Source organism: Acanthochromis polyacanthus, chromosome 11 (genome assembly GCF_021347895.1).
Source record: "Acanthochromis polyacanthus isolate Apoly-LR-REF ecotype Palm Island chromosome 11, KAUST_Apoly_ChrSc, whole genome shotgun sequence".
In the NCBI taxonomy this organism is placed as follows: domain Eukaryota; kingdom Metazoa; phylum Chordata; class Actinopteri; family Pomacentridae; genus Acanthochromis; species Acanthochromis polyacanthus.
Genome location: NC_067123.1, coordinates 15,248,372 through 15,274,914, shown reverse-complemented (window position 1 = coordinate 15,274,914; position 26,543 = coordinate 15,248,372). Strand labels below are relative to the sequence as shown.

The 26,543-nt window shown below is 38.1% G+C and overlaps 2 protein-coding genes across 2 annotated transcripts in view; one reads left to right on the top strand and one right to left on the bottom strand.

Annotated features, from left to right (window-relative positions):
* Positions 1-1,976: 1,976 nt before the first annotated feature.
* c1galt1a (core 1 synthase, glycoprotein-N-acetylgalactosamine 3-beta-galactosyltransferase 1a) lies at positions 1,977-17,977 on the top strand. The gene is made up of 3 exons (XM_022207256.2): positions 1,977-2,314; positions 12,934-13,598; positions 17,589-17,977. The coding sequence occupies exons 1-3, from the start codon at positions 2,167-2,169 to the stop codon at positions 17,751-17,753; spliced, it is 978 nt and encodes a 325-aa protein (XP_022062948.1). The 5' UTR covers positions 1,977-2,166; the 3' UTR covers positions 17,754-17,977.
* Positions 17,978-18,648: 671 nt separating this feature from the next.
* col28a1a (collagen, type XXVIII, alpha 1a) overlaps positions 18,649-26,543 on the bottom strand; it is a 43,065-nt gene continuing 35,170 nt past the window's right edge. The window contains exons 33-35 of the mRNA XM_051955138.1: positions 25,364-25,503; positions 25,001-25,280; positions 18,649-22,070 (exon numbers count right to left, since the gene is read on the bottom strand). Of these exons, the coding sequence (XP_051811098.1) occupies positions 21,898-22,070; positions 25,001-25,280; positions 25,364-25,503 (593 nt within the window). The 3' untranslated portion in view covers positions 18,649-21,897. The remainder of the gene's footprint in view (positions 22,071-25,000; positions 25,281-25,363; positions 25,504-26,543) is intronic.

Genomic DNA, 26,543 nt, shown 5'->3' with positions numbered 1-26,543 from the left:
TCTATTTCACAATACCAGACGGGTTCCATTTCAGTGATTTTTAGATTCAACAAGCCTGGCAGTAATTATAAGTAGGCATGAATGAATTTGGTTATTTGGTACATTGGTAGCTCAGGTGACAATTACTTTTTCACACAGGGAAATAGGGGCTGGACAGCATTTTTCCTTTAATAAATGAAATCATTATTAGTTGAATAATACGAAACATTTAAGTGTGACAAATATGGAAAAATAGAAGATATTCGCAGGAAGCAAACACTTTTCCATAGCACTGTAACTCCTTTATTGGGGATTAACTGTATACTTTAAAGTTGTACATCACTGTCCTCATAAACTTTGATGTTTCCTGTCATTGTCCTGCAATGAGAAAAAAGCTTTGAGCTGGGATACTGTTGCTCCGGGACATATGTCCACATCGCACAGGTGGCAGACAGTTGGGTGAATAAGGTGCATGAGGCAACAGTTCAAAGACACATTTGGCTGCTTTTGCTCCTTTTTTCCTGGATTGATTCGAACATTTCCGTTTTTGTAGACAGTGAGATAAAGCTTTATAGGGTACAGTTATGGTCAGGGGCCAAAAGTATAATCTGTTTTTCTGACCAAACCAACAAACGAAAAAGGGAAAAACAGCTCAATTTTCATTTTTTCGTTTTCAACCAAAAACGAAAAAACGGTTTTTTCCTTTCTCAATTCAAAACCAAAAATGAAACCAACACAAGCAAATTACCCCCGAATTTCGTTTTTTGGATTTCAATTTTCCGTTTTTTCGTTTCAGGTCTCAAAACGAAAAAACGGAAGCACGTGACCCCTGACTGTCACGGGTCAAATGGACTCCCTCCCAAAAGAAAAGCCTTACTGATAAATGGGTGATAAAAGATAAATTACGTTAAATAGCGTTTTTATTTTTGCACAGTATTTATTATATACACTACTAGGCTTGTGATAATGTCAGAAAATAATAATAATTATTATTAACAACAATACTACTACTACTACTATAATAATAATAATAATAATAATAATAATAATAATAATAATAATTACAGGTCTGCTGCCTGGCCTGGATACATCTAATGAGCGGACACGAGATCGTTAAATGTTCACCTTTGCGATAAGTGTGACATCAACCGGCACTCCGGTTGATGCTATGTCTGTTGATCATAAAATACGTGGCTCATTTTAACTTTGTGACATGTCAGCTAATTTGTTTTTTGATATCCGTTTTTATTGAAAAAAGAAAATCGGAAAACGGATTGGTTTTCCGTTTTCCGATTTTTGTTTTGAAAACGAAAAACGGGAAACGGCCGTTATCCGTTTTTGGTGTTTTGACCCCAAATCGAAAATAGAATGACGGCGACATACACGGACCCAATTTGCTTGTGTTGGTTTCGTTTTTGGTTTTGAATTGAGAAAGGAAAAAACCGTTTTTTCGTTTTGGTTGAAAACGAAAAAATGAAAATTGAGCTGTTTTTCCCTTTTTCGTTTGTTGGTTTGGTCAGAAAAACAGATTATACTTTTGGCCCCTGACCAGTTATGCCCCTTGTTTCCATGTGAGGCAACTCGAAGTACATTCGTAAACACATCTGAATATATTCTGTCTGTCCTGTCTGGATGTAATGTGCTTAGCTGTTGCATTTATAATAGCAGATTTTTGCACATGCAAGACAAATTCATTACATGTTGATAAAAAACTGACACCACAACAAATTTTGTGTAGAAAATTATTCTAATCTGAACTTTCAACATTTCGTCCCTTGTCCTCCCTCTCAATATACCAATAAATTGCTCTTGATTGCATACAAGTTTTAGAACATAAAAAAAAAATCAAGCAATAAACAGCAGCATGTTCTTTAGTCTTGTTAACATTAATCTAGACTATGTTTGCAAGACGATAACTCCAGCTGTTCACAGTAATCCTCAAATAGTGGTGAAGAGTATGAATCTCCAAATACTGAGTTTAAGAACCTCCATCAGAGCTCTGTGTGAATTGTGTGGGAGCGATGAGGTGAGCAATCAGTGAAACAACCTGTTTTGGGATAAAGTGGGAGGGCTAGACTCGAGTCCTTACCGATTGGATTAGAAAGGAACTGCTGAATAACGTGACCGTGTGTCTGTGTGAACAACACCGGCAGCTCCGTAATCACGTCTGGCAGGTAAACCAGGAGGATGAGGAACATCACGGCTAATGTCATGTTCACTGTTGGGCTGGCGATAGGATTTCTCTCCCTTCGCTTTGTGTTGGACTCTAACCTCCCGACAGGACTGGTCAGGTTTTCAGAGAGGAAGGCGGACGGCTCACAGCAGGAACACCTGGGTAGGCAGCGGCAGCTCACCTGTGTTATCTCACTTGTTCATGGCTGTCTCTGTGTGTCGCTATACATTTTAGTATTCTAATGCAATCCAACACGACAGCTCTGGCATAAATTTTAAAGTCCTAATATTTTGTCCCCTTTATGCTAATCGGGTGTCTATTTACATATATACAGTGCTGCGAAAAAAGTATTAGCCTCGTTCCTAATGTCCTCTATTTTTGCATAGCTATTTGTCACCCACAAATGTTCCAAATAATCAAACTAAGAATATTGTATTAGACAGAGAGATGGCTCACAAAATGCAGTTTTCAAATGATTTATTGAAAACCTATATGACTTGTGAAAAAATAATAAAATGTATTTACTGGCTGGTCCCTTGGTGCAACAACTACAGTTTAATGTTTGTCAAAACTTCAGATCAGTCTTCTAGATCGCCACAGAGGGATTTTGGCACACTAATAGATTTAATTCAACCACATTTGATAGTTTTCAATCATGAACTGTCATTTTATGGTCTTGCCACAGAATCTAAATTGGATCTGACAAAGATCAAAGTCTGGACATTGACTCAGCCACTCCTTACTTTGTTCTTTTTGAAAGACTCATAGGTGGAATTCTTTGTGTTCTATGGGTCATCTTCATGTTGCATCACCCATTAGTATTGTATGGAGTCACAGGAGTGCCAAATCAAAATATAAATAAATAAATAAATAAATGTGGAAATATAAAGAGAAATAAATAAATAAATAAATAAATGTGGAAATATAAAGATAAATAAATAAATAGATAAATGTGGAAATATAAAGATAAATAAATAAATAGATAAATGTGGAAATATAAAGATAAATAAATAAATAGATAAATAAATAAATAAATAAAAAGGAAAATTTTGTCTTTGCTTTTACCTTTTCTGTTTTTTCCTTTTATTTATTTATTTATTTATTTATTTCTCTTTATATTTCCACATTTATTTATTTAATTATTTATTTCTCTTTATATTTCCACATTTATTTATTTATTTAATTATTTATTTATTTCCCTTTATATTTCCTCAGTCCACCAAGAAAAGGAAAAATGCAAATCAGTTTGCTCTGGGCGGGGATTCTGAACACAGGAGTCCTGCCTGACACCAGCTCCCAGCACGGCTGAAGTGAAGCCATGTCACCGTTGAGCTTTGGCTTATTCTGCCACTGATAAGAAAATAAACATTAATTTACCGAATTAGCAGCGTCCTTTCAGTGGCTGATGGCAGAATCAGCCGAAGCTCCACGGTGACATGGCTTCACTTCAGCCGTGGTCGGAGCTGGCATCAGGACAGAAGCCTGTGTGCAGGTACGACTCCTCACCCTGAAAAGGAAGCCCCGCCCAGAGCAAACTGATTTGCATTTTTCTATTTCTTGGTGTCAGTCCATCCTGAAATAACCACCAGGAAATAAAATGCAAATCATTTTGCTTTCACTTGGTGAAAGCTGTCAATCAAATGGCTCTAGGCGGGGCTTCCTCATCGTTCCTGATCACAGGTAGCCTAGCCATGCTACACCCATGTTTCTGACGGCACAAGGGTCTAGGGAAGCTCGACAGGGAGGGAGGCGGGCTAAAAGGTTGTCTATCAAATCACTCTGCAGCAATTGGGTAGGTATACAACCAATCAACGCAACGAATAGGCTGACGTAGTTCCGAGAGCACCGGCGGATTGTGGCTAAGTCCCATTAGCTTCCCAACCAGCGGAGCCGCGGAGCCAACTGGTATATTAAGGATTTGCCATATCCCGTCGGCATAAGTCTAAATACGTCTTTCTTCTCAATGAAACACTTAAGTGCCGTCCTTTGTTTATCTTTCAAGTTGAATTTTAGCTTCAAATCTTTAAGGGCTGTGGCCAAAGCCGAGTCAAAAGATAACTGTTTATTGTACGCTGGTTGTTTCTGTCAGAATCGTCACGCCTCTGTCGTCACTTCGTTACGCCCGCCTTCTGACTCTACACTTCATGGTGATTGGTCCGGCCAGTTTTAGGAGAATCCAGCCTCGAGCCTTATGGAGGGTAACTAGACCCTCCCTGGCAGAGAATTAAATTTGTTGCCGTGGGTTGTCTAGCACGGCTAGGCTAGATCACAGGCATATGAAGAGTAGATACGACACGCCCCTCTGAGCGGCGTCCCGACGGAGACACTAAGCTACTGGGGGTAAAGTTTCAGTGTTTTCCATTGATGTGTACGGCACGAAAATTAAAAGAAGAAGCATGCCGGCTCATTGTGCGGCATACAGTTGCACACTACGTCGGACGATCAAGACAAGGAAACTTGGAATAACTTTCCACTGGTAAGAATAGTTTTGGGCTCGTTTTTCATTATTAAATCTTGTTGAGGGTCTATGACAGCTAACTAGTTAGCCATTAGCAAAACACTAACACGAGCTAACAGCTGGACAACCAAATACCAGATGATTAATAGTAGCTGTAGTATAGTTGTAGTAGCTGTAGTATAGCTGTCGTATAGTATATTCACTCTCCACTGGACCTACGTCCCACAGCTGCAGCAGCATCTTCAGGGATTCAAGGAAGCCTGGAATCACCATAGTTTGAGGACAGAGAGAGGGCAATCCCCCATGCAACTGTGGCTTAGTCAACCACATGAGGGAAATACTGCTGATCTAGTTGAGTTATAAATCCCCTCTTGTACCTTTATCTTCCTGTCTTCCTTTATATTTGTTTATGTTAACTTTATTATTTCTACTTTGGTACTGGATGGTTCACTTGACAGAGAAAAAAATCTAATGCGTGTGATCTCACTTTCTGATTCAGAGTCCAGATTTGATTTCTTAACAAATTGAAATTACCAAAGCATATTTAACAAACACAGTGTAGATGTATGCTGTCTAACACTGCTAGGAGAACCTGGACATTTCAAAAATACTATACTTGGTTTAGTAGCACAATAATATATACACACGTGGACAAAATTGTTGGTACCCCTCAGTTAAAGAAGGAAAAACCCACAATTCTCACTGAAATCACTTGAAACTCACAAAAGTAACAATAAATAAAAATTTATTGAAAATTAAATAATCAAAAACAGTCATTACTTTTGAATTGTTGATTAACATAATTATTTAAAAAAAACAAACTAATGAAACAGGCCTGGACAAAAATGATGGTACCTCTATAAAAGATTGAAAACTATTTGACCAGAGTGACATGATTAACTCAGGTGTGTCATTTAATTGACATCACAGGTGTTTCCAAACTCAAAATCAGTCAGTCTGCCTATTTAAAGGGAGACAAGTAGTCACCCTGCTGTTTGGTGAAAAGGTGTGTACCACACTGAACATGGACAACAGAAAGCGAAGGAGAGAATTGTCCCAGGACATCCGAAAAAAAATTATAGACAAACATCTTAAAGGTAAAGGCTATAAGACCATCTCTAAACAGCTTGAAGTTCCTGTGACAACAGTGGCTCATATTATTCAGAAGTTCAAGACCCACGGGACAGTAGCCAACCTCCCTGGACGTGGCCGTAAGAGGAAAATTGATGACAAATTGAAGAGACGGATCGTTGGAATTGTATCCAAAGAACCTAGAGCAACCTCCAAAGAAATTAAAGGTGAACTCCAAGGCCAAGGTACATCAGTGTCAGATCGCACCATTCGTCGTTGTTTGAGCCAAAGTGGACTTCATGGGAGACGACCAAGGAGGACACCACTGCTGAAAAAAACTCATAAAAAAGCCAGACTGGAATTTGCAAAAATGCATGTTGACAAGCTACAAAGCTTCTGGGAGAATGTCCTTTGGACAGATGAGACCAAACTGGAGCTTTTTGGTAAGGCACATCAACTCTATGTTCATAGACTCAAAAACCAAGCATACGAAGAAAAGAACACTGTCCCTACGGTGAAACATGGAGGAGGCTCAGTAATGTTTTGGGGCTGCTTTGCTGCATCTGGCACAGGGTGTCTTGAAAGTGTGCAAGGTACGATGAAATCTGAAGACTATCAAGGCATTCTGGAGAGAAATGTGCTGCCTAGTGTCAGAAAGCTTGGTCTCAGTCGCAGGTCATGGGTCTTCCAACAGGACAACGATCCAAAACACACAGCCAAAAACACCCAAGAATGGCTGAGAGAAAAGCGTTGGACTATTCTAAAATGGCCTTCTATGAGCCCAGATCTGAATCCCATTGAACATATGTGGAAGGAGCTGAAACATGCCATTTGGAGAAGACACCCATCAAACCTGAGACAACTGGAGCTGTTTGCTCATGAGGAGTGGGCCAAAATACCTGTTGACAGCTGCAGAACGCTCATTGACAAATACAGAAATCGTTTAATTGCAGTGATTGCCTCAAAAGGTTGTGCAACAAAATATTAAGTTATGGGTACCATCATTTTTGTCCAGCCCTATTTCATTAGTTTGTTTTTTTAAATAATTATGTTAATCAACAATTCAAAAGTGATGGCTGATTTTGATTATTTAATTTTCAATAAATTTTTATTTATTGTTACTTTTGTGAGTTTCAAGTGATTTCAGTGAGAATTGTGGGTTTTTCCTTCTTTAACTGAGGGGTACCAACAATTTTGTCCACGTGTGTATTCTTTATAGAGCTGTGACAGGTTCTGTAGTTTCTGCACTTGGTATTTTTAAATTTTAACATATAAACCTATGCATAGACATTTCAATGGTGTAAAATAATATCTATACAATTTTATAGTTCATGAATTTACTCCTTGCACATCTTGTTGTCCAACCCACATTTGAAATCAAGTTTTGCCATACCATGTAGTCCCTAATCTAATTTACTTTTTTTTTTAATTTTTTGAGGAGTGTGCATTTCTTAATAGAAGAGCTTGCTTCCAAATTATGCTTTCCTTTCAGGTTGCTGCTGTTTATGGGATAGACTGGACAGGACCTCACACCCCATACCCAGAAGGCGTCACTGTACCTGATGCACAACTACCCCGGAAGCTTACACAGACTGAAGTTACATCATTGCCTGATCCGGCCGTCCCTTTTTCTGCTGCACTACGGGCATACATGCATACAGTGTATATTCTTAAGGACATTTTTCAACAAACCTAGACATATCACAACTCACCTTAACATAATCAGAATGAAACGAACAAGACTCAAAAGAATGCTGCAAATTTTATGACCAGTTGTGAATTTCAAATAAATGCCTTTGAAAACAACAATGTACAAAGACACAGCAAAGGGATATAAAACTGCTTTTATTGCATGCTGAATAGTTTGACAGCTTTTTAAAGCATTAAAACAATGTGCCAATAAAAAGGTTTTTTAATAGAACTGACAATTCTTTTCTTTAACTTCCAAATATTACAACTGTTCTCCAAAGACAGTCTTCCACAAGTGTGGAAACATTTTTGTTGTCGCAGAAATGCACAAACCTGAACCATCGTTTTTGAATCTTTCACATAAAAATAAGCTATTTCATTAATTCACTCTCTCAACTCTCACCTTTAAACTGTCTTCTTGCGACAACTCACAGGCCGCCACATTTCTGTTACATGTTAAATGTCACACACAACAATTTGAGCATGACAGCAGCAAAAACAAGAACTGTTGTGAACCTTCTTCTGAAGCATGTATTAGCCTCACAAGCTTACATCACATCAGAGCAATTGTCAAAACAACTAAACATCTGTTTTAACATTTTATGTGTTTTGGTAGCATTATTTTGACTCTCACACAACATACGAGATGGTAAGCCATACTGAGCAATAGCTGACCTGAACAGTGGTGGATTTGTTGTTTGTAGCTGCTCCTATGTAAACTATGAGCCTGCTAAATCCATCCACTCCTGCATGGATCACGATTCGCCATATATAAAAGTCACAGTGAAAATATGAATAGAAATTTATAATTATAGGTAGTTACAGCAATGCTACAGTAATAAGGAACAAGGACAAATTATCTCAATAAATGCAACAAAGAAAAATGAAACGTAAAAACAACCAAAATTACAATAAACAACAGAATTATTATTAATAATAATTATTATTATTTATTTATCTCTCTCTCTAGGCTGTTATATACTTGCAGCAAACCCCTCTCTCCTCAGAGCTGCTTCCCACTTCTTCCTCAACCCATAGTCTTTGGGAAACCTACATGGAGTAAAGAAAAAGTAGACAGAGAAGTAAATATGTACACAATAACATATTTATAAAGAAATCATGCTAATAAATTAAGTACAAAGAACTGAATTAGCCAATATGCTGTAGACCAAAGCTATTTAATTTGATAAGTATAGCGTTGTTTGGTAACATTTCAATCATTTGAAAGCAGTCCTAAAGAATTGCCTGTAATCCCAATCATAAAATGGGTTTGGAGGAAGAACATGGATGGTAATCTGGATATATATGAATTAGGCTTTGTAACTACGATTGGTAGTATTGGTGGTATTAATAGTAATGCAACTACTAGTGGTAATACACCAACTACTGCTGCTGATACTGTCACTGCGACTGCAACTTGTAATACTATTACACATGCTGATACTACTTCTACTACTCTAACAGCTACTTATACTACTACTGCTGCTTGTACTTTTCGTATTACTACTACTGCTTGTACTGCAGCTACTATTAATCGTCTGGTATTTGGTTGTCCAGCTGTCCATCGGTTGTCGATAGAGAGCAGAATTCATGGCTCCATTAATTATGACAAGTCATCCAGGTCCTGTGGAAGACAAATACCAGACAAGCCTTTGTTCTTTTTGGTCAGTAGTGATTTCCATCTGGTAACTCTCCATGGATCCCATTTTGTCCCAGTGTCTTTCTTATTGTAAAATCATGTGGGCGGACCTTAACTGACGCCAGTGAGGCGTGCATTTGCATTGATGTTCATCTGGGTTCTTTTACGAGGATATGTCAACACGCTCTTAGAGAAACGGTGGTCGTTGGTCCACTCCTGGGACTCCACCTTAGGGGTAGAAAAAGTCAGGTGGTCCAAAACCCTCGATATCTCTCGCCAGACTCTTCTCCTCTGTTGTTTCCAAATGGTGGAACAAACTACCAAACTCTGTGCATTCTGCTGAGTCCCTTTCTACTTTTAAAAGACAATTGAAGACTCATTGTTCAGAGAACACCTAGGCACTTAATCTGACTCCACCTTAGGGGTAGAATAAGTCAGGTGGTCCAAAAACCCAGCACTTATTTAGCGCTGACACAGTAAAAAAAAAAAAAAAAAAAAAAGGGGGTGGGGGTGTTGGCAATTTTTCTGCAACTTGATGGCAACACCTTTGACCAATCGCATTTGAAGCACTTTTTGCGCTTACTACAGGTTTTTCCTTATGTTTGAATTCTTGCTTGTGTTGTACGTCGCTTTGGACACAAGCGTCTGCTAAATGAAATTGTAGAATTGTAGAATGTTCACCACTGTTCCATGTTTCTCCTGTTGTGGATACTGTCTCTCTCTGTGATTCACTGGAGTCCCTGAGCCTTAGCAATGTCTTTGTAACCATAAATGTCACTGACTTTCATCATGCTCTGTTTTTTGAGACCCACTTCACAATGCCAGACATTTTTTTATTCTGTGATGTTTAGATTCAACAATCCTGGTAGTAATCATATGTGGATGTGGCTGGTGACCCCAATTGCTAAATGAATTTGGTCATTTGGTACATTGGTAGCTAGGGTCACAATTACTTTTGGGACTGGACAGCAATTCTCCTTAAATAAATGAAATCAACATTTAACCCTTAGGTGTCAGTTTCAAAAAGTTACAGCAAAGTCTTTAAGGACAAAAATGTCCACATCAAAAAGAAGGACAAAAAGACACAATACAAATATTAGAATTTTTTTTCGCTTTCAGTGTCCTATCTCTTTATAAACTGTGAACTTTCTCTTCATTTTTCCAGGTGGAATATAAAATGTCTGTCCCCTTACAGCTACACATAGTTATAGTTTTGGTTGTAATAGCATCTGTGGAAACTCACTGATGTTCTAAAATTTACTAAACCAGATAAACTCAGATTTTTTTATTTTTTTTATTTTTTACTGGTTTTCAAAGCGGGCTGCACAGTGGCGTAGTGATTAGCACTTTCGCTTTGCAGCAAGAAGATCCCCGGTTCAAATCCCGGGGTGGGCCTGGGATCTTTCTGCATGGAGTTTGCATGTTCTCCCTGTGCATGCGTGGGTTTTCTCCGCGCACTCCGACTTCCTCCCACAGTCCAAAAATATGCTGATGTTAGTTGGTAACTCTAAATTGCCCGTAGGTGTGAGTGTGATTGTTTGTCTGTATATGTAGCCCTGTGACAGACTGGCGACCTGTCCAGGGTGTCCCCTGCCTTCGCCCGAGTCAGCAGGGATAGGCTCCAGCACCCCCTGCGACCCTAGTGAGGATAAAGCGGTGTATAGACAATGAATGGATTGTGTGTGTGTTAGCGCGCATATGGTCATGAGAAACTGCTGAGAGCCTTTTGAACTTTTCTGTCAAAGTCAAGGTCACATTATATCTCTGTACAGAGCTGCGTGCGTGCGTATCTCATGTTATCTCATTGAGAAGAGATAACATCCAGTTGCACTATGGGAAGAAGGTGAGCTGGTGAATGCAGTAAGATGCACTGAGAAACCTTGGGTCCTGCATTCATGTGGATGTGATTTTCACATGTAGCACCTACCTAAACATTGTTGTAAATCACACACAGCCCATTGGGAGCAGTATTTCCCTGATGGCAGTGGTCTTTGGATGGTTGATCTGACAATCTTATGGAAAATCTTAACTTGACATGAACTGCATTTCAGATGAATGATAAAGATCATGCTATTAAGGGTGCTATCTGCCATAAAATTAGGTCACTGCTCACCAGCTAGCTATCTTACATTTCTCACCTGCAGAATGGACTATTTGCTGTGCAGCAGTCCTCAATGTCATTCCGATCAGTTTGTCATCCTGTGCATGGACTCCCACTCCACCATGTATTGGCGCTGGTTTTATGTCTTTGTAGCAGTACCAGTGGTCTGGTTGTGCAGTACACACAGCAGATGTTATTCATATCATGAAACTGTCATAACAGAGAGCACAAGTATAATTATGGATGTCTCTGAAGTGCCCATATGTTATAAGTAACACAAAAGTATCACAAAAAGGAAATCCTCAAATTGATAGCCTTAATTATGTCAGGACACATGCACAAATATAAAGACAGCATTAATTTCTGTGAATTGTCTTCCTGTTGAAGTTCAATATGGAAGTGCCTGGTGATGCCATGCGTCATGGCAACCCGGTCTCACAAGGATTCGGGTTGTCATGGAGGCTGCAGTACATCTGCTGAGGCAGAGACCCTCAGGTGCCATCCTTTGTATCTGTCATGGAGAGCATCACCTGTCTGCTGATGTCTTTGGATCAGATTTCAAGCAGTTACTGACTTCAAGACGTCTACATTAATCATCACATAGGATGATTTTGGTTTACTTTGTGTATTGATCATTCCAACTAAACTTTTAACACTTAACTTTTGTTAAAAGGCCAGTCTCCCACACAGCTTATATTGATGTAAACCTACTCGGTTTAAAGATGGCACTTTGAACTTTAATGCAATATCCATTATTTCATGTCTGAATGTAGAAAAATCAAACACATAGCTATCAAGATACATGCAATCTGGAACTGTATAAGAATATTTTGAAATAGAGTATAACTGCCCAAAGTTTTTATACTAGATATTTGTACTGAGTTTCATTGTCTTGTTAATATTAGCAGGGGTCCAAATGTCACAAGAACAATACACAACTTTTATCATCATTAACTATGAAATGTAGCTGAATGTGTCATTTTTCCTCAGTCAGATGCACAATGTAGTCACTGTTTGGCAGCGTTTAGATAGTAGTAATTGTTTCCACAAGGTATAAAACATTTTCAATTTGAATGTGGATTATTAAAAATATATTTTATGAGCAAAACATCAGTGAATGATGTCTCTTGCATTTGTCTTGGCATTTCTTCTTGGTTTTCTTTAGGAGGAAGGACTGAGATGTGAGAAAAATGCACATGAAGGGAATAAGTCTGCATATGCAAAAATGTCAGAGCTTATTTTTAACAGAACAAACAAAAGGAGTGTTATTTGCACCTTTTCTAGCATGTGGTGTTGGTGCAAGGTTGGGTCAGGTCTTTGAAAATGAAATGCTGTCTGTAGGACAGTGATGGCCGATCTTATCAACTGCCAATCAAAAAATATGTGACAAACTCTTTTGGAATCAAACAATGATGTACGCCTAGGCCATTTACCATAAAACACAATGAAAAAGATTTTAATCTGATCTGATTATATATTTCCTTTTTAAAAAAAATCATATGAGAAATCACAACATCAAACATAGTGTAAATATCACTTAGTAAAATGGACAATAGATGTTATCCTTGTCCTCAAAGCATCAGGAACGTCAAGCCAGGCTGAACCAAAGTGTTCCTGTCAAACTGACACTGCTTTTCCATGTATTGGGTCATCCAGTATTACAGTTTGTTCTGGATAAGTGTTCCATGCAAGGAAATGAGTTTACTTATTAGTCAGCAACCCAAATTACATTTGTTGCTGTTGGGTTACATCTGTATTGCTAACCTCATAGAGTTGTACCCATGCACCACATGGCTGACATTCTGTGTTTGTATAACCACCAGGTGAGAAGAACAACTCGGTAATCAATTCCTCTCACACAACACGGATCTTATGCTGGATCATGACGGGACCTACAAACTTGGAATCTCGAGCCAGGCACATCAGGCAAACATGGGCCAAGCGCTGCAACAAAGTGCTGTACATGAGCTCAGTGAAGACAGACTTCCCCACTGTGGACCTGAATGTGAGTGAGGGGAGGGACAACCTGTACTGGAAGACAATCCGAGCCTTCCAGTACATCCACCAGCACCACCTGGATGAAGCAGACTGGTTCCTGAAAGCGGATGATGACACATATGTGGTCATAGAGAATCTACACTACACCTTGTCAAAATACGATCCAGAGCAGCCGTGGTACCTGGGTAGAAGGTTTACCCCTTTTGTCAGTCAGGGCTACATGAGTGGAGGAGCAGGTTACGTCCTCAGTAAGGAAGCACTGAGAAGATTTATCAAAGGGTTCAATACAGGGGAATGTACCCACTTCTCTTCCATAGAGGACATGGCTCTGGGGAAATGTATGGAGACAATGAAAGTGGAGCCAGGAGACTCCAGAGATGTGAATGGCAGACAAACCTTTCATCCTTATCCTCCGGACTATTATCTGATCCGTCAGCCCCCAAGACCACGGCCTTGGTATTTGCTTTATGACCACTACACTCCAATTGAGGTACACAACTCTACACACAAAATTGTATAGGAAATCGTTCCTTGGCGAAGTCATAATCACTGCAGACCACAATCATGAGCCATATTTAATATCCTATTATAGTCTAAATATAATTTTCCATTTACAAGGTGTTCACTGTGGCCTAATAGCAGACAGTGACCAGCCTTTTGCTTTATAAAGGAAATACTAACTCTAATTTATTTACTTGAGTAACCAAACAAATACTAACTCCGATGTTTTATTAAGATATTCTGCCTGTTTATCCACTTCTATTCTCTGCACTGGCATCATCAGTGATAAATATTCAGTATTTTGTATAGTAGAAGGACAACCCAGAGTTACTATTTGGTGACCACCTTTGCTGGACCAGCTGTGCTGGACTGGCAGAATATAACTGAGGTTATTTTTTTTCCACCAATAAATACCACTATCAGTTATTGCAGTTAACACTTTATAATAGCGCCCAGATTACACTAGAATTTCAACATATGTCTTCGGGACCAATAACATACCGACTAGTCCTTACTGTTGGACACAGGGGAGCAGAATGTGGGCATGTAGAAGAGAACAATAATGTACCAGCTACAGACTCGATGGCTTTTAGACAGTAATTAATAAATGTGGCATGATCAGCTGTTTCTAACCAATTTGGCACCCTAATGCCTTTGCTGTTCTTGGTGTTTAATGCTGATGAACAAATGGTAACATGGTACCACTTCAACTAAGATGGTTAATTGTCATGTTAGCATGGTGATTCTACTCTTTACCTTCAAACCAAAATACAACCCCACATTTTTAGTATCAAACACGAGTTCCAAGACAGATTTATGATTAATAAGAAGCCTGAAAGCCCCTCCTTTTTGGATAAATAACACGTCTGTTCACTCTCTGCATATACAAAAGTCTGACGGTGAAGTTTTTTTCCCTACATTTCACATTAGTTCATAAATACTTTGCAAACAGCTCAAAAAGACTGACAAAGCACTTTACTGTTTGAGTTGTGCCTCAATTTTTTATTTATTACAAACTGAAAAAAATAATTGGTAAACCACATTAATCTATTTCCTTAGTTTTTGCTAAGAACATACAATACACACTTTGGAATTAAAATAAAATAAAAAGAGAAACATTAAGAGCAATACAAACTAGACAACTTTACAAATGTTATCAGTTATTTGCTACATAATCAAATAGACATTCTTTGATAATGCAGCGAATAACTGATAACCTTAGAAAAAGCAGGCCGGTCAACCTTCTTCTAGTTTAAAAGAGGAAGTATTTTGGTCAGTTAGCAACTCGATGTCCAGAGCAGCAGAGCTGTGGCTCCAATATTTGTGACAGATTTATCTCCCAACAGGCCCACTATGGAACAAAATATTCTGACAGTATGGATTTTCTTCCTTCCGCTGAACAACTGAGCAATCCTAGGGCTGGTGGAGTAATGAACCTCTAATGCCACAGCTGTGCCAATATAAGTTGTGGTTTCCATCTTTCATCTCGAACAATCTTAGTAATATATATGTGGAGTATGGAGTAATATATGCTCTACTTGACATTTTGTATTTTTGAGTCTCATAGATCTTAAAGAGTTCAAAGCAGAGCTTCTTATTATATTCCACTGAGCATGAGCCAAATATTTATAGAGACCATGCTTCACAGCCAAATGGACAGAAAATTATGCATTAGGAGCAGCCCTAGAAATTTTCACTATGAATATTTGTGTTATACCCATAGACTGTATATAAAGTGGACGTAGCATCTGGCTCCAAAAATGAAGCCCACCCGGAAGTGTCAAAAACTTGCAATATCACGCCGTCCGCTAGGGTTGGCTCCAAAAAGCTTTTGCTCCATAGACCCCAATTCATTTTTGGAAAAAATAAAATTTGATAGACTGATGTTCTACAGCTCAGGATTTTTTTCCCGTTAGTTTTCATGGTCAAAATGAGAGATCAGGTGGCCGATCTTAAAATAAATCAATACTGAATTTTAAATAAATCGTTAAAGTTGGCGAAGCCAGGGGGCGTGGCTATACTTGATAGAGAGCAACAGAAGCCTCTGCAGTAAAATGTGGGCGGGATAAGAGAGTCTTCAGCCAATCCTGCCCCTAGTTGCTCTCCGGTCCAGCCTGTTTGATGACGCTTTTTACGTCACTGGCTTCAAAAAATCCAAAACGGCGACCAGGAAGTAGCAAAATCCAGGCTTCATTTTCTCGGCGTTGAACCCAACGGGTGACGTCACGGTTAGTTCACGCCTGGTTATACCAAACGCCAGCAAATCAAATGTAATGAAGGGTTTGACAAAAAAGTTAACAGTAGCTGAAGTTAGATTTCTTGCTTTCAGTTGATGGTGGGAGTTTTTTCTGAGTTTATGAATGCCTACAGCATCAGGCAGCAGCAGGATCCATGTGAGCATCTCAAAAGCATGAGTCATATCCAGTTGTGCACAACACAGCAGCAACAGTAAAACACATTTTATTTTGTAAGTTTCTTCAGTAAGATAAAATGTCATTACATATGGGTAGAATTTCCTGTTAGGAAATCATAAATACACAGAACACAACAACATAGACATCAGATTTGGTTAGTTTATTCTTTATTTGGGGCGTATAATTGTATCATCAGACATTCAACTTCACAGAGGTGAACTTTCGTACTCAAATGCACTGCTGTCAGTGTGCAGTGTATTTATTTGAGAATATTAAGGCTGTTTGTGGACATGTTGGTGCTCCTGGGGGGGACAGAACACTTCATTACATTATTGTGTCTTTGATGCCTCCACATCACACATAAGGGAGCTGGTGTTATTAATGTGACTTTCACTTTGGCTGTCTTATTTTGTAATGCAGTATTTATTTTAAATCTGGTATCACTTCATTACACTACTTAGTTAGCACTGCAACCGTGAACCAAAGCTGGTAAAACAATTTTGATATTTTACAGCAGAACATCTTACAATAACATAATACAACATTCTTGTTTCTGATAATATTATGTCACGCGTCCCTTAGTTTGTTCTGCAAGATGCACAGAGATATGATGTCTATGAATCTGGTGAAGTAGAAACTTCAGGACATGTACTTGCTCACCGAAGCTCTAACAAAATCTTAAAGGCTGAGGTCATTTAGAAAGAAAGAGAGAAAAGCAGTTTTTAAGATGAAGATAACATTAAATGAATCATAAATCCAGTCTAGACATTGTTAATGTGGTAAATGACTATTCAAGCCGGAAACGACAAATTTTTAGTGGAATATCTACATAGAGGTACAAAGGCCCATTTCCAGCAACCATCACTCCTGTGTTCTAATGGTGCATTGTGTTAACTAATGGTGTTGAAAGGCTAATTGATGATTATAAAACACTTGTGCAATTATGTTAGCATGTGAATAAAAATTTGAGTTATCATGGATAAATGAAATTGCCTGAGTGACCCCAAATAAACAGTAGCATATAAGGTGTATCATCTGCAGCATATTGCTGAAGCAGACACAAAGCATCACTCTGAGTCTGCTGTCATTTGTATTTTGAGTTTGATTTATCCTGCTGTGAATCATGTTTTAATGTTTGTATAAAACCCCAGTTACCTGTTTACTCATGGGTTTTGTACACCGTGATGTGGGAAATTGCAATGAGAATCAAGCCCCAGTGGTGTGCTCTCCTACAATATGGACAACCAACATAGAATGTGATTGTTCAGCGTCTAAATCCGGCATAAACAGGAGGCACCCACATGCAGCATGCGGCTCCAAACAAATATGATTTGGTCATAAATAAAAGCAGCTTTGGAAGCTTAAACTGAATGCCAGGATGGCGAAAATGGTGGTTGGGTTTAAACTGAAAGTCTAAGAGAGCAGAGTGTGAGCTGGGTTTAGTGCACAGTAGTGCTGACATCTCTCCTGTCAGTCATCTAATGCTCAAACCTGCAAAACCATTTGAGCACAGAGTCTGAACAATGGAACTTTGCTAACCTCTATTTTGCATCCCCTCTCTCCAGGGTCCAGGTTGCTGCTCAGACTTCGCTGTGTCGTTTCATTACATTTATGCCACCCAGCAGTATGTGTTGGAGTACCTGACTTATCATCTGCGGCCGTATGGATACAAATACAGATTTAATCCTGATGAAAAAGATGAACTGAGCGCTACAGCTAAGTCCATGTAAAATGATAATGTCTGCCAGACAACCTTTGCAAAAACCGAAGAAGAAGTCAAGGCTATCTGCAGGTTTCAGAGCTGAGTGGAACTTAATGATATATTGTATTTAAACTTCTTTTTATCAAAATGTATATCTTTCCTATTTGGACATGTATGATGTTTGGGAGTGAGAATGGGTCTGTTATCAAGCTACCATTTTGTCAAATAATAAAATAAAAAATTGAATGTTAAGATGGTTTGTGTGTTAAATATAATCCCAAAATGTACTGGTGGATTTAAACGACATGTTCAACAAAAAATTGTCAAAATGACCTTTAGTCAGCCAGAAACATTGAAAACAGAAAAATCACTAGATTTTCAACACTCCTTGAACTAATCATAACTCATGTTGTCGCGTCTTCCATCTGTGTACGATGTCTGAAGTACATATCAGAATGAATGAATTTTTTTTTACTGAATATTGCATACTATTAGTGCTTAAAGTTCCTATTGCAAATACAAGCTACAGCACATCTTCTTCCACAGCTTAGATATTGTACTGCTGAACTATCCTTTGGCCAAAGTGTTGCTGTGTGAAGGTTGGTTCAAAATTATGGCTGCTGGTTATGTCCGAATATGTACTGGGTAGGTGGGGGAAGAGTGGTCTCAGTGTACTCAATGAACTCTCATAGGCATATTTCCTAAAATGTCAAAGTGTTACCTCATAATAGCAATACATTTCTGGGTGACTCAGTGGAATGTTGAGTTGTTGACCGGACCTTTTTGCTACCTTACTTCTAGTAGACACTGCTGGAGCTGAACTCACACTTCTGAGTACTGGATGCCAAAGCTCAGTTTCTGTTATTGAAATGAGCAATCCCACAAAATTATTTTACTCATAAAAAAAAGTTTATTTTGTTTCTCTACTTATTGTTCCTTCTGATACATGGACAGTGTTAAACAAAATATATTTTACAGTAAAATATGACACTTTTCATATAACACTTTTTGTAGTGGAGGTTAATACATTTAATTAAGACAAAATAAAACAACTACAACTTAAGAAGTGGAGACAGAAATAGCTGCAACATGTGAAAATTCTCTAAACAGGATAGGAATACATACTCTTTACTGACCAAGATGCCCTCAAAGGGTCAATCATGACCATGGACATCTCTTCTACAAACATATCAAAGGACATATCCCAGAAATTGCCCTAAAATAAAATACACAAAGTTTTATACACTGTTGGGTCCATACACTACATGTGTATCAACAGTACATACAGTAGACTATATTCACATTGCAAGTGTAAGTACCGAAATACTTACTGTATGTATATTCCTTTATTTATTGTTCCGTGCTGTATTTATTCAGAAGTATTTTGTGGTTATCGACATGAACAATTATATTTCAGAAATGAGTTATTATAGAGACATGGATGTACTGTTTTTTTGTGCAGCAAATATGTATCATGCAACAAGCTGTATGGAACAAATAATTTCCTGATTTGGATGTGAAGTCATTGGACACACTGTGCTGATACACGAAAGCTCCTAATCTTTAGTCAACTCATTTGTGACAAAACATGAAGTCCTGCTAACATAATCTGAATAAGCTGCACTTTCAGACCTGCTGCTTAAACATTGTACAGTGCAGTTCAGATGTATTTGGACGTGCCTATAAAGCAGAGGAGGCAGCAGTCAACAGCAACAATGATCTAAAGGACCACAGTCACGGTCAGCTACAGTTGATTGCTCTGACATGGTTGGTTCATTTATCTGTAATTGATTGTACACACAAGTCCCCTGACGAAAACCACTGTTCAGCTCGTACCAACTGTCTGTCCAAATCATTGGATATCACATCAATAAATCTCTAATAATAGTGATTAATACAGAGAGTAGTAGAATGACTGAAAAAGCTTTGACACTAAAGCCAGAGTTTTGAGAAAAAAAGTGGAAAATTTGACAAAGCTTCTGTGAACTTACGAGCCTGGCGTTAAATACTGCCCCCTCAATATCACATTTCTATCATTTCTATTTCTAACTTTCTATAAATGTCCAAAAACATTAGCCAAATGCAAAAATCTGACTGGTGTTGTTATAAACTCATGAGTCTGTGTGTCTCTTTGATTACGGCCAAGCGTGGTCCCAGAGACACCTACTGGAGGAGGAACTACCAGAAAGGGGGTCTACGAACTCTGGAAGGTGTTAAAATATGTGAGGAGAAATTTTTGTTAAAGGGATAGACAGTAACAAAACTTTACAGGTGTTTAGTTAAGGTCGAAGTTAAGGAAGATTTTCAAGCTGGGTGTGATCCAACCCATGAACACTCATGCAATTGTGTACTAATGCAGTAATGAGTGCTCATGGGTCAGAATGCCAACATGTTGACAGACCCTATTTAAACTCAGCCTTAATTTTAATTTCAGCTACACAGCTGTAAAAAAATGTATGGCAATGTCTTGCACAGCTGTGATGTTACTGTGGTGACTAATATCATTCATAAACAGAGACATGTTAAGATCTGTGAAAAGCTATGGTAGTTTCTGCTACAGATGGCAGGATTTAGACTTTTTTTAATGTTATTAAATCCTGATGTACTACTTTAAAAAATGAGTTATTCCCTCTGAAGACTGACTTTATTTTTTTTGTAAATGTTATGTGACTTTATTTAGAAGATTTACTGTTTTTTCTATTTGTAGAGGTATGACCACATTTTCTAAACTTTTAGTTTTATTTATTTATTTATTTTACAAAAAATGACTTTACTCTTAAAATATCACAATGTAGTTATAATATTTTTTTGTTTTTAAGCTAAAACTGACACATTTATATTGGCTTTTCAGACAACAATATCCACTGAATGTTTTTAAAAACAAGAACTCAAGTCAGAGGATAGGGACAGATCAGTTACATCAGCTAATGAAACATGAGCCACATTAACACATTAAATCCTGGAAAATTTACTCAGTTTGGCATCATTAATCAGAGGCATGTTGCTTGTATAGCACGAACAGAGACTGGACTGACTGCTGGTGTTTTTAAATCAGTGTTATTGGCTGTGTCCGAAAATGTGAGGTGAAACTTCTACAAAGAGCTCAACTAATAATGTCAGTCTTAAATTCATTATATGATATACCATGAAGCAAGATCAGCAGGTCAACCATGTATCTCTGGTTTCAACTCAGATCTGAGTGATGATGGTAACCTAGGTTACATAGGAAATCTGCTCCAGAGCCGTTTATCCTCAGAACAATGGCTTAATAGCTGACCAGTTAGATTCCTTGATCACAATACTGACTTCCCAATAAAGTGACGAGCAATTACTACCAACAGAAATATTCTGACACCTATGAAGATCTACTTTGATTCGACAGAAGACTCTGGATTTAAAATAGGATTGCAGACAGAGATTGTTTTGTGCTTACAAGCAATCTCTGTTTTTTCAGTTCTTAAGTGTATCACATAGTCATGAGTTCATACTGGACTACTTTAAATATTGATGTGCCAGTCACATTTATAAATACTTACTTAATGACGCCCACGTATCTATAGATTTTGTATTCCTTATATTTTTTCTATTTGACTGCATTTGCAAATCTTCTGGAGCTCCTTTATTTTAGTCTAGTTGTGATTATTGTGTACAGTGTAATAGTTAGTACTCACACAGTATTAAAGTATATTGAATGTGAAAGCTCAAAGTTAACTGAGAAGCTTGGCGATACAGCTCATTAAGCACTATCAGTGGTAGGCTCAGTGGGCTCTATGTTGACTTTACTTTATGATACAGGACCTGGTGATTCTGGTTCAGTGTTTGATCAGCATCAGCCTGAATGACAGCTTGATAACAATAGAATGGAAGTGGGAATAAAATAAAAATGCATTTAAAACGAGTTCTTGCAGATGTAAGAAGATAACACAGGTAAAATATGTACAGCAGGTCAGAATTGTGCACCTGCAGTGTAAACGTAGTCTGAGAGATGTTGTGATGGTCCATATCTGCTCTCCATCATCTCCCTCACCTGCAGTAATCCACAGAGCAAGTTAACAGCAGCTCCCTGAGCTCTGGTCCAACAGTAAAGCCTACGTCACTACTTCACTCTGTTCCTCAGTGCTGCTAATGAAGTATGTTAGCTTGCACACACCCTTCTCTCCAAAGATAGTCTGTTATGTGTAGACACAGGTATTCCTGCAGTTGGCTTCAGTCTCAAAGTTGTTTGTGTTGCCTTCACAACCTCCGTACCAGAACTGGGCACAAGCATTGGCCTCGGGGTCGTAGTACCACCTGACTATATATTGCCGACAGGGGCCAGGGGCCAGAGGCTGACTGCACCCCTCATCTGAAAGGACAAGAAGAGTTCCATGTGTGAACTGTTGGCATGATAAATTATAGCCTACATTTCAGTTGTATTTTACTGTTTACTCATGTTGCGGATCATTTCTTTCAAACCTGCACATCTGCTGAGGTATAGTCATTATATGTCAGGTCCAATCACAGACATTTATTCTTGACTGAAAGTCATCAAACTATACACACTGGATACTCAAACTGTAATTAGGTCAGTGTGGTGCTGTCGCTCTCTGGTCTGCATGTCAACATGCCAAAACCTGAATAAATCTAAGTTAACATTTTATTGCTTCCCCTTATTCCAGAGTCAGGGGGCTAAAAATGACTCATCATATGTGTGTATGTACAGCGTCCTCCATAATTATTGGCACCCCTGGTTAAGATGTGTTGAAAACCTTCAAATAAATTCAATTTTTGTTGCAGAAGCATACTCTCACACTGAAAATTGTAGAAAAAATGTATTATAGGAGAAGATTAAGTGCTGTTTTGTTGGCTAAAGGGGGTACAAAGAATTAACATGAGGGGTGCTAATAATAGTGGCACACATGATTTAATGTAAAAGAATTATTTCTTAATGTGTGATATTTTTTTTGCCACTGAATAAATGCAACTGAATTAAAGGTTGGATTTTTTAAACATTATTTAGAAAAATTTTTTTTATTAGAAGCTAAAAAAGACGTCTTAACCAAGGGTGCCAATAATTATGGAGGACGCTGTATATGTATGTATATATACATATATATATATATATATATATATATACACACACACACACACACATACAGTGGGTACGGAAAGTATTCAGACCCCTTGAAATTTTTCACTCTCCGTGTCTTGCAAAAATTTCTACATTTCTGTTTTTTTCTGTCAAGATGGGGTGCTGAGTGTAAATTAATAAATTAATGAGAAATAAAATGAACTTTTTTGATTTTGGCAAATGGCTGCAATGACACAGAGTGAAAAATCTCAAGGGGTCTGAATACTTTCCTTACCCACTGTATGTATATATATATAGTCCCACTATTGGTTCATTGTTATTGGTGGAACTGTTTTGTATGTTTTGATCATGAATGCATATTTTATAAATGCATGTAGAATCCTATTTTGAAGCAGTACTATAGCTGTCAGACAAAATTGGTGTATTAAAATGACAGTATTCTCACTTTTTTAATTTATTTGTAAATTTCAGTACTTGAATTGATACATTTTCCACACTGAACTTTGCAACACATTGCGGTTAGTTTACTCAACTCATAAGCAGTCACATAACACTCCCCGAAAAATGTTTGTTTTGGTATCTATGGTATATGCACTTGGGTTTCATGTTACCCTTCTGCTTACTATCCTGAATAACAAAGGAAAGTATTTCAAACAGGGAGAGCCGGATTTCCCAACAAACATGAAAAACAGCTGTTTGACAGGTGGCACAAAAGATGAGGTTGTACATCATCTTTTAGTTGTGACTGTAGTACAAGTGCAGTGAAGTTATCAGGAAACTCAGAATGATGAGAATGATATGTGCCAAAGGTGGGGCTGTTGCTCTGCTTTGTTCTATTTGTGAATGGTTCATTTTCCTGACCTTGGTGCCAAAACAATAGTGATTGGTTTGAATAAGTACAAGTAAGGCTAAATGTTTTTCTTTGTCATAGCAGAATGATATTGGCTGAAACAAGACCATTCTCCACAAGGCTAGACCCATCTCTGTGTTGTTTCTTCTGTCTGGTTAAGACCCAGAAGTCTCTGAGTCTAAATTATTCCACCACTATTTCAGTGGTGGAATATTTAGAAGTTAAGGATCACTCCATCAAAAGTACAAATGCTGTATTAAAAAATTCTTTCTCAGTACTGGGAGAACTGTCATCACAACAGTATTAGAGATTACTTCTAGAGACTGTTGTAAATTTGCAGGAGATTAGCAGCTTCATAAGCATTAATACCAGTCGGAAATCTTGCCACAAAATCACTGCAATCACATTTTTCTCATTCTGATGTTTGATGTGAACATTAACTAAAACTTCTGATTTGTATCTGCAGGATTTTTGTTGTTGTACTGCTGCCACATGACTGGCCAATTAGATATATGCATCAGTATTCAGGTGTAGAGGTGCACTCAAAAAATGAAAAATAGATTTCTGAGCTCACTATGAAAAAAGCTTCAGCTAAAAGCTGTATTTGTATGTTATTGTTGTGTTAGCTTTTATCTTTTACTGCAGCAGCTTGTCAGTTGCTGATTTAGGCACATTTTGAATCAAGTGTCTTTTGTTTAATTATGCATATTGGATCCAGGACCTGTAGGTTTTTCACAGGTCTCTTCTGGATTTAATACAGAATTTAAAAAAAAATAAAACTTGATTTGATTTAGCTACATTACATTTTTTTTTTAAATCATTGTTGTTTCTTCATTGTTAAAGAGTGGAACTGTTTTGTATATTTTGATCTATATCGATGCATATTTTATAAATGCACGTAGAATCCTATTTTGAAGCAGTAATATAGCTGTCAGACAAAATTGGTGTATTAAAATTACAGTATTCTTACATTTTTTTTAATCTAAAATTTGTAAAGTCCAGTACTTGAATTGATACATTTCCCACACTGAACTTTGAAACACATTGGTTTTGGTTTACTCAACTCATAAGTAGTCACATAACACTCCCCGAAAAATGTTTGTTTTGACATCTGTGGCATATGCACTTGGGTTTTGTTATGACCTTTCTGCTTACTGTCCTGACTAACAAAGGAAAGTATTTCAAACAGGGAGAGCCGGATGTAAAAACAAACATAAAAACAGCTGTCTGACAGGTGGCACAAAAGATGAGGGTGTACATCATCTTTTAGTTGTGACTGTAGTACAAGTGCAGTGAAGTTATCAGGAAACTCAGAATGATATAAGTGATATGTGCCAAAGGTGGGGCTGTTTACCTGACACTGGTGAGTCGGTTAGAAGTGGGGAAGGAGGAGGGCTGAAAGGTGCCTGTGTGCTTTCTGTCTCATACAGCCACTCAGTGGGACTCTGAGGGCCCACCACAGAAGTCACCCCAGGACCCTGTTTCCCCATGCCACCAGGAGAGGCGAGCGTGATGTCTGGTGGCTCATTCCAAGGCTCCACCAGCAATTCAGTGTTAACCTGGTTCTCATCAATCCGCCCTGACTCAGGGGCCTGTGGAGGCTGTGCTGTTACTGTCTCCTCAGGGTGTTCCAGCTGAGAAGTAGAGGATAGGCTCAGATCAAATCTTTACAGTGTTAAGTATATTGTGTCTTGAAATGATATGAAAGCAGCAGTACTTGTCTGTTTTTCTCCTCTGGGAACTCTTTAGAACGGGAGGCCTCTGGAGCCTTTGGGAGGATTTTCACAGATGGCAAGTTTGGTGTGAAGACCATCGTGTCATGCTCACAAATCCTACTCAGGATGATAGTTTCCAGAGCTGTAACAAAAATAAAATAAGACTTACCAGAAGTAGGAAAGGTGGTACGCATCACATGAAATCTAAAGAAAAGAACTCTACCCTCTTTAAGTCTGTCTTAAAATAATAGGCAAGTGTCTATATGAACATGAAACAGTAATCATTCCTCTTGCTCATACTGGCCTTTCAGAGACCCCATCTTAGTGTGTTTCAAATAGAACAGGGGACAGTCCTTTAGTGTCAAATTACTGTGAGATAACAGAGCATAGCCCCTTTCTGATATGCTCTCCTTTCTGCTAATCTAAATGCATCTGAGCCTAGCAGCTTCATGGTCAGTGAACATGCTGCAAATTGTTTCTATAAAAGTCACACTAGCAATTGCAAAAATTACATACTTTATGTTGCATAAAGCGATTTGTGGAGCCTTTTCTCACATTACAGCACCAATATTGGTCCAAAAACATTACAGCTAGCACCAAAGAGTTTTCTCACTCACTTTGCTCTACAACTTATGCTCTATAAAAACCTGATGGGTCAATAAAAACAAAATTTTACTGCGATGAAGACAGAGTATGTTAGGTCAGTGAGGATCTGACAAAAGTTAATAAGAGCTTAAGTGTAGTTTGTGGTTTCCAGCCATTTGTAGGAGTCTTTCTTTTCATTTTTTTTTAAATACTTGAATGGGTATTCTTTTTTCAGTCTGTGTTTCGCAGCACAAAAGCAAATTTCATAAATTCTGAACTGTTTCTTTATGCTGATAAACTTTCAATTATATTTTGTGAGTGAGCCAGTGAGTTAGCAGCAAGTAGCCTTCCCTCGGGTCTGTTATCTTCCACATCAACAATCCACACGATGAAACCATATACAAAAAAGAAGTTACAGGAAGCCACAGTTTTTCTGAATGAATGAACAGATGTACTGATAGCACTACAAAGCCAAAATGACACAAACACCAGCAAATGTGCATGAAACAATTTTTCTGTGAATTATATGTGAAAAAAGGACTTGGTGCAAATCACTTCAGTTAGATCTGACAGTTTAGCAGATTGTTAGAAAACAGT

What these genes read in the sequence shown, in the direction of transcription:
- c1galt1a (XM_022207256.2), top strand. Translation starts at nt 2,167, where the DNA reads ATGAGGAACATCACGGCTAATGTCATGTTCACTGTTGGGCTGGCGATA. An exon ending in CTCACAGCAGGAACACCTGG is followed by an intron (nt 2,315 to 12,933) that starts GTAGGCAGCGGC and finishes TATAACCACCAG; the next exon opens with GTGAGAAGAACAACTCGGTA. An exon ending in ACCACTACACTCCAATTGAG is followed by an intron (nt 13,599 to 17,588) that starts GTACACAACTCT and finishes CCCTCTCTCCAG; the next exon opens with GGTCCAGGTTGCTGCTCAGA.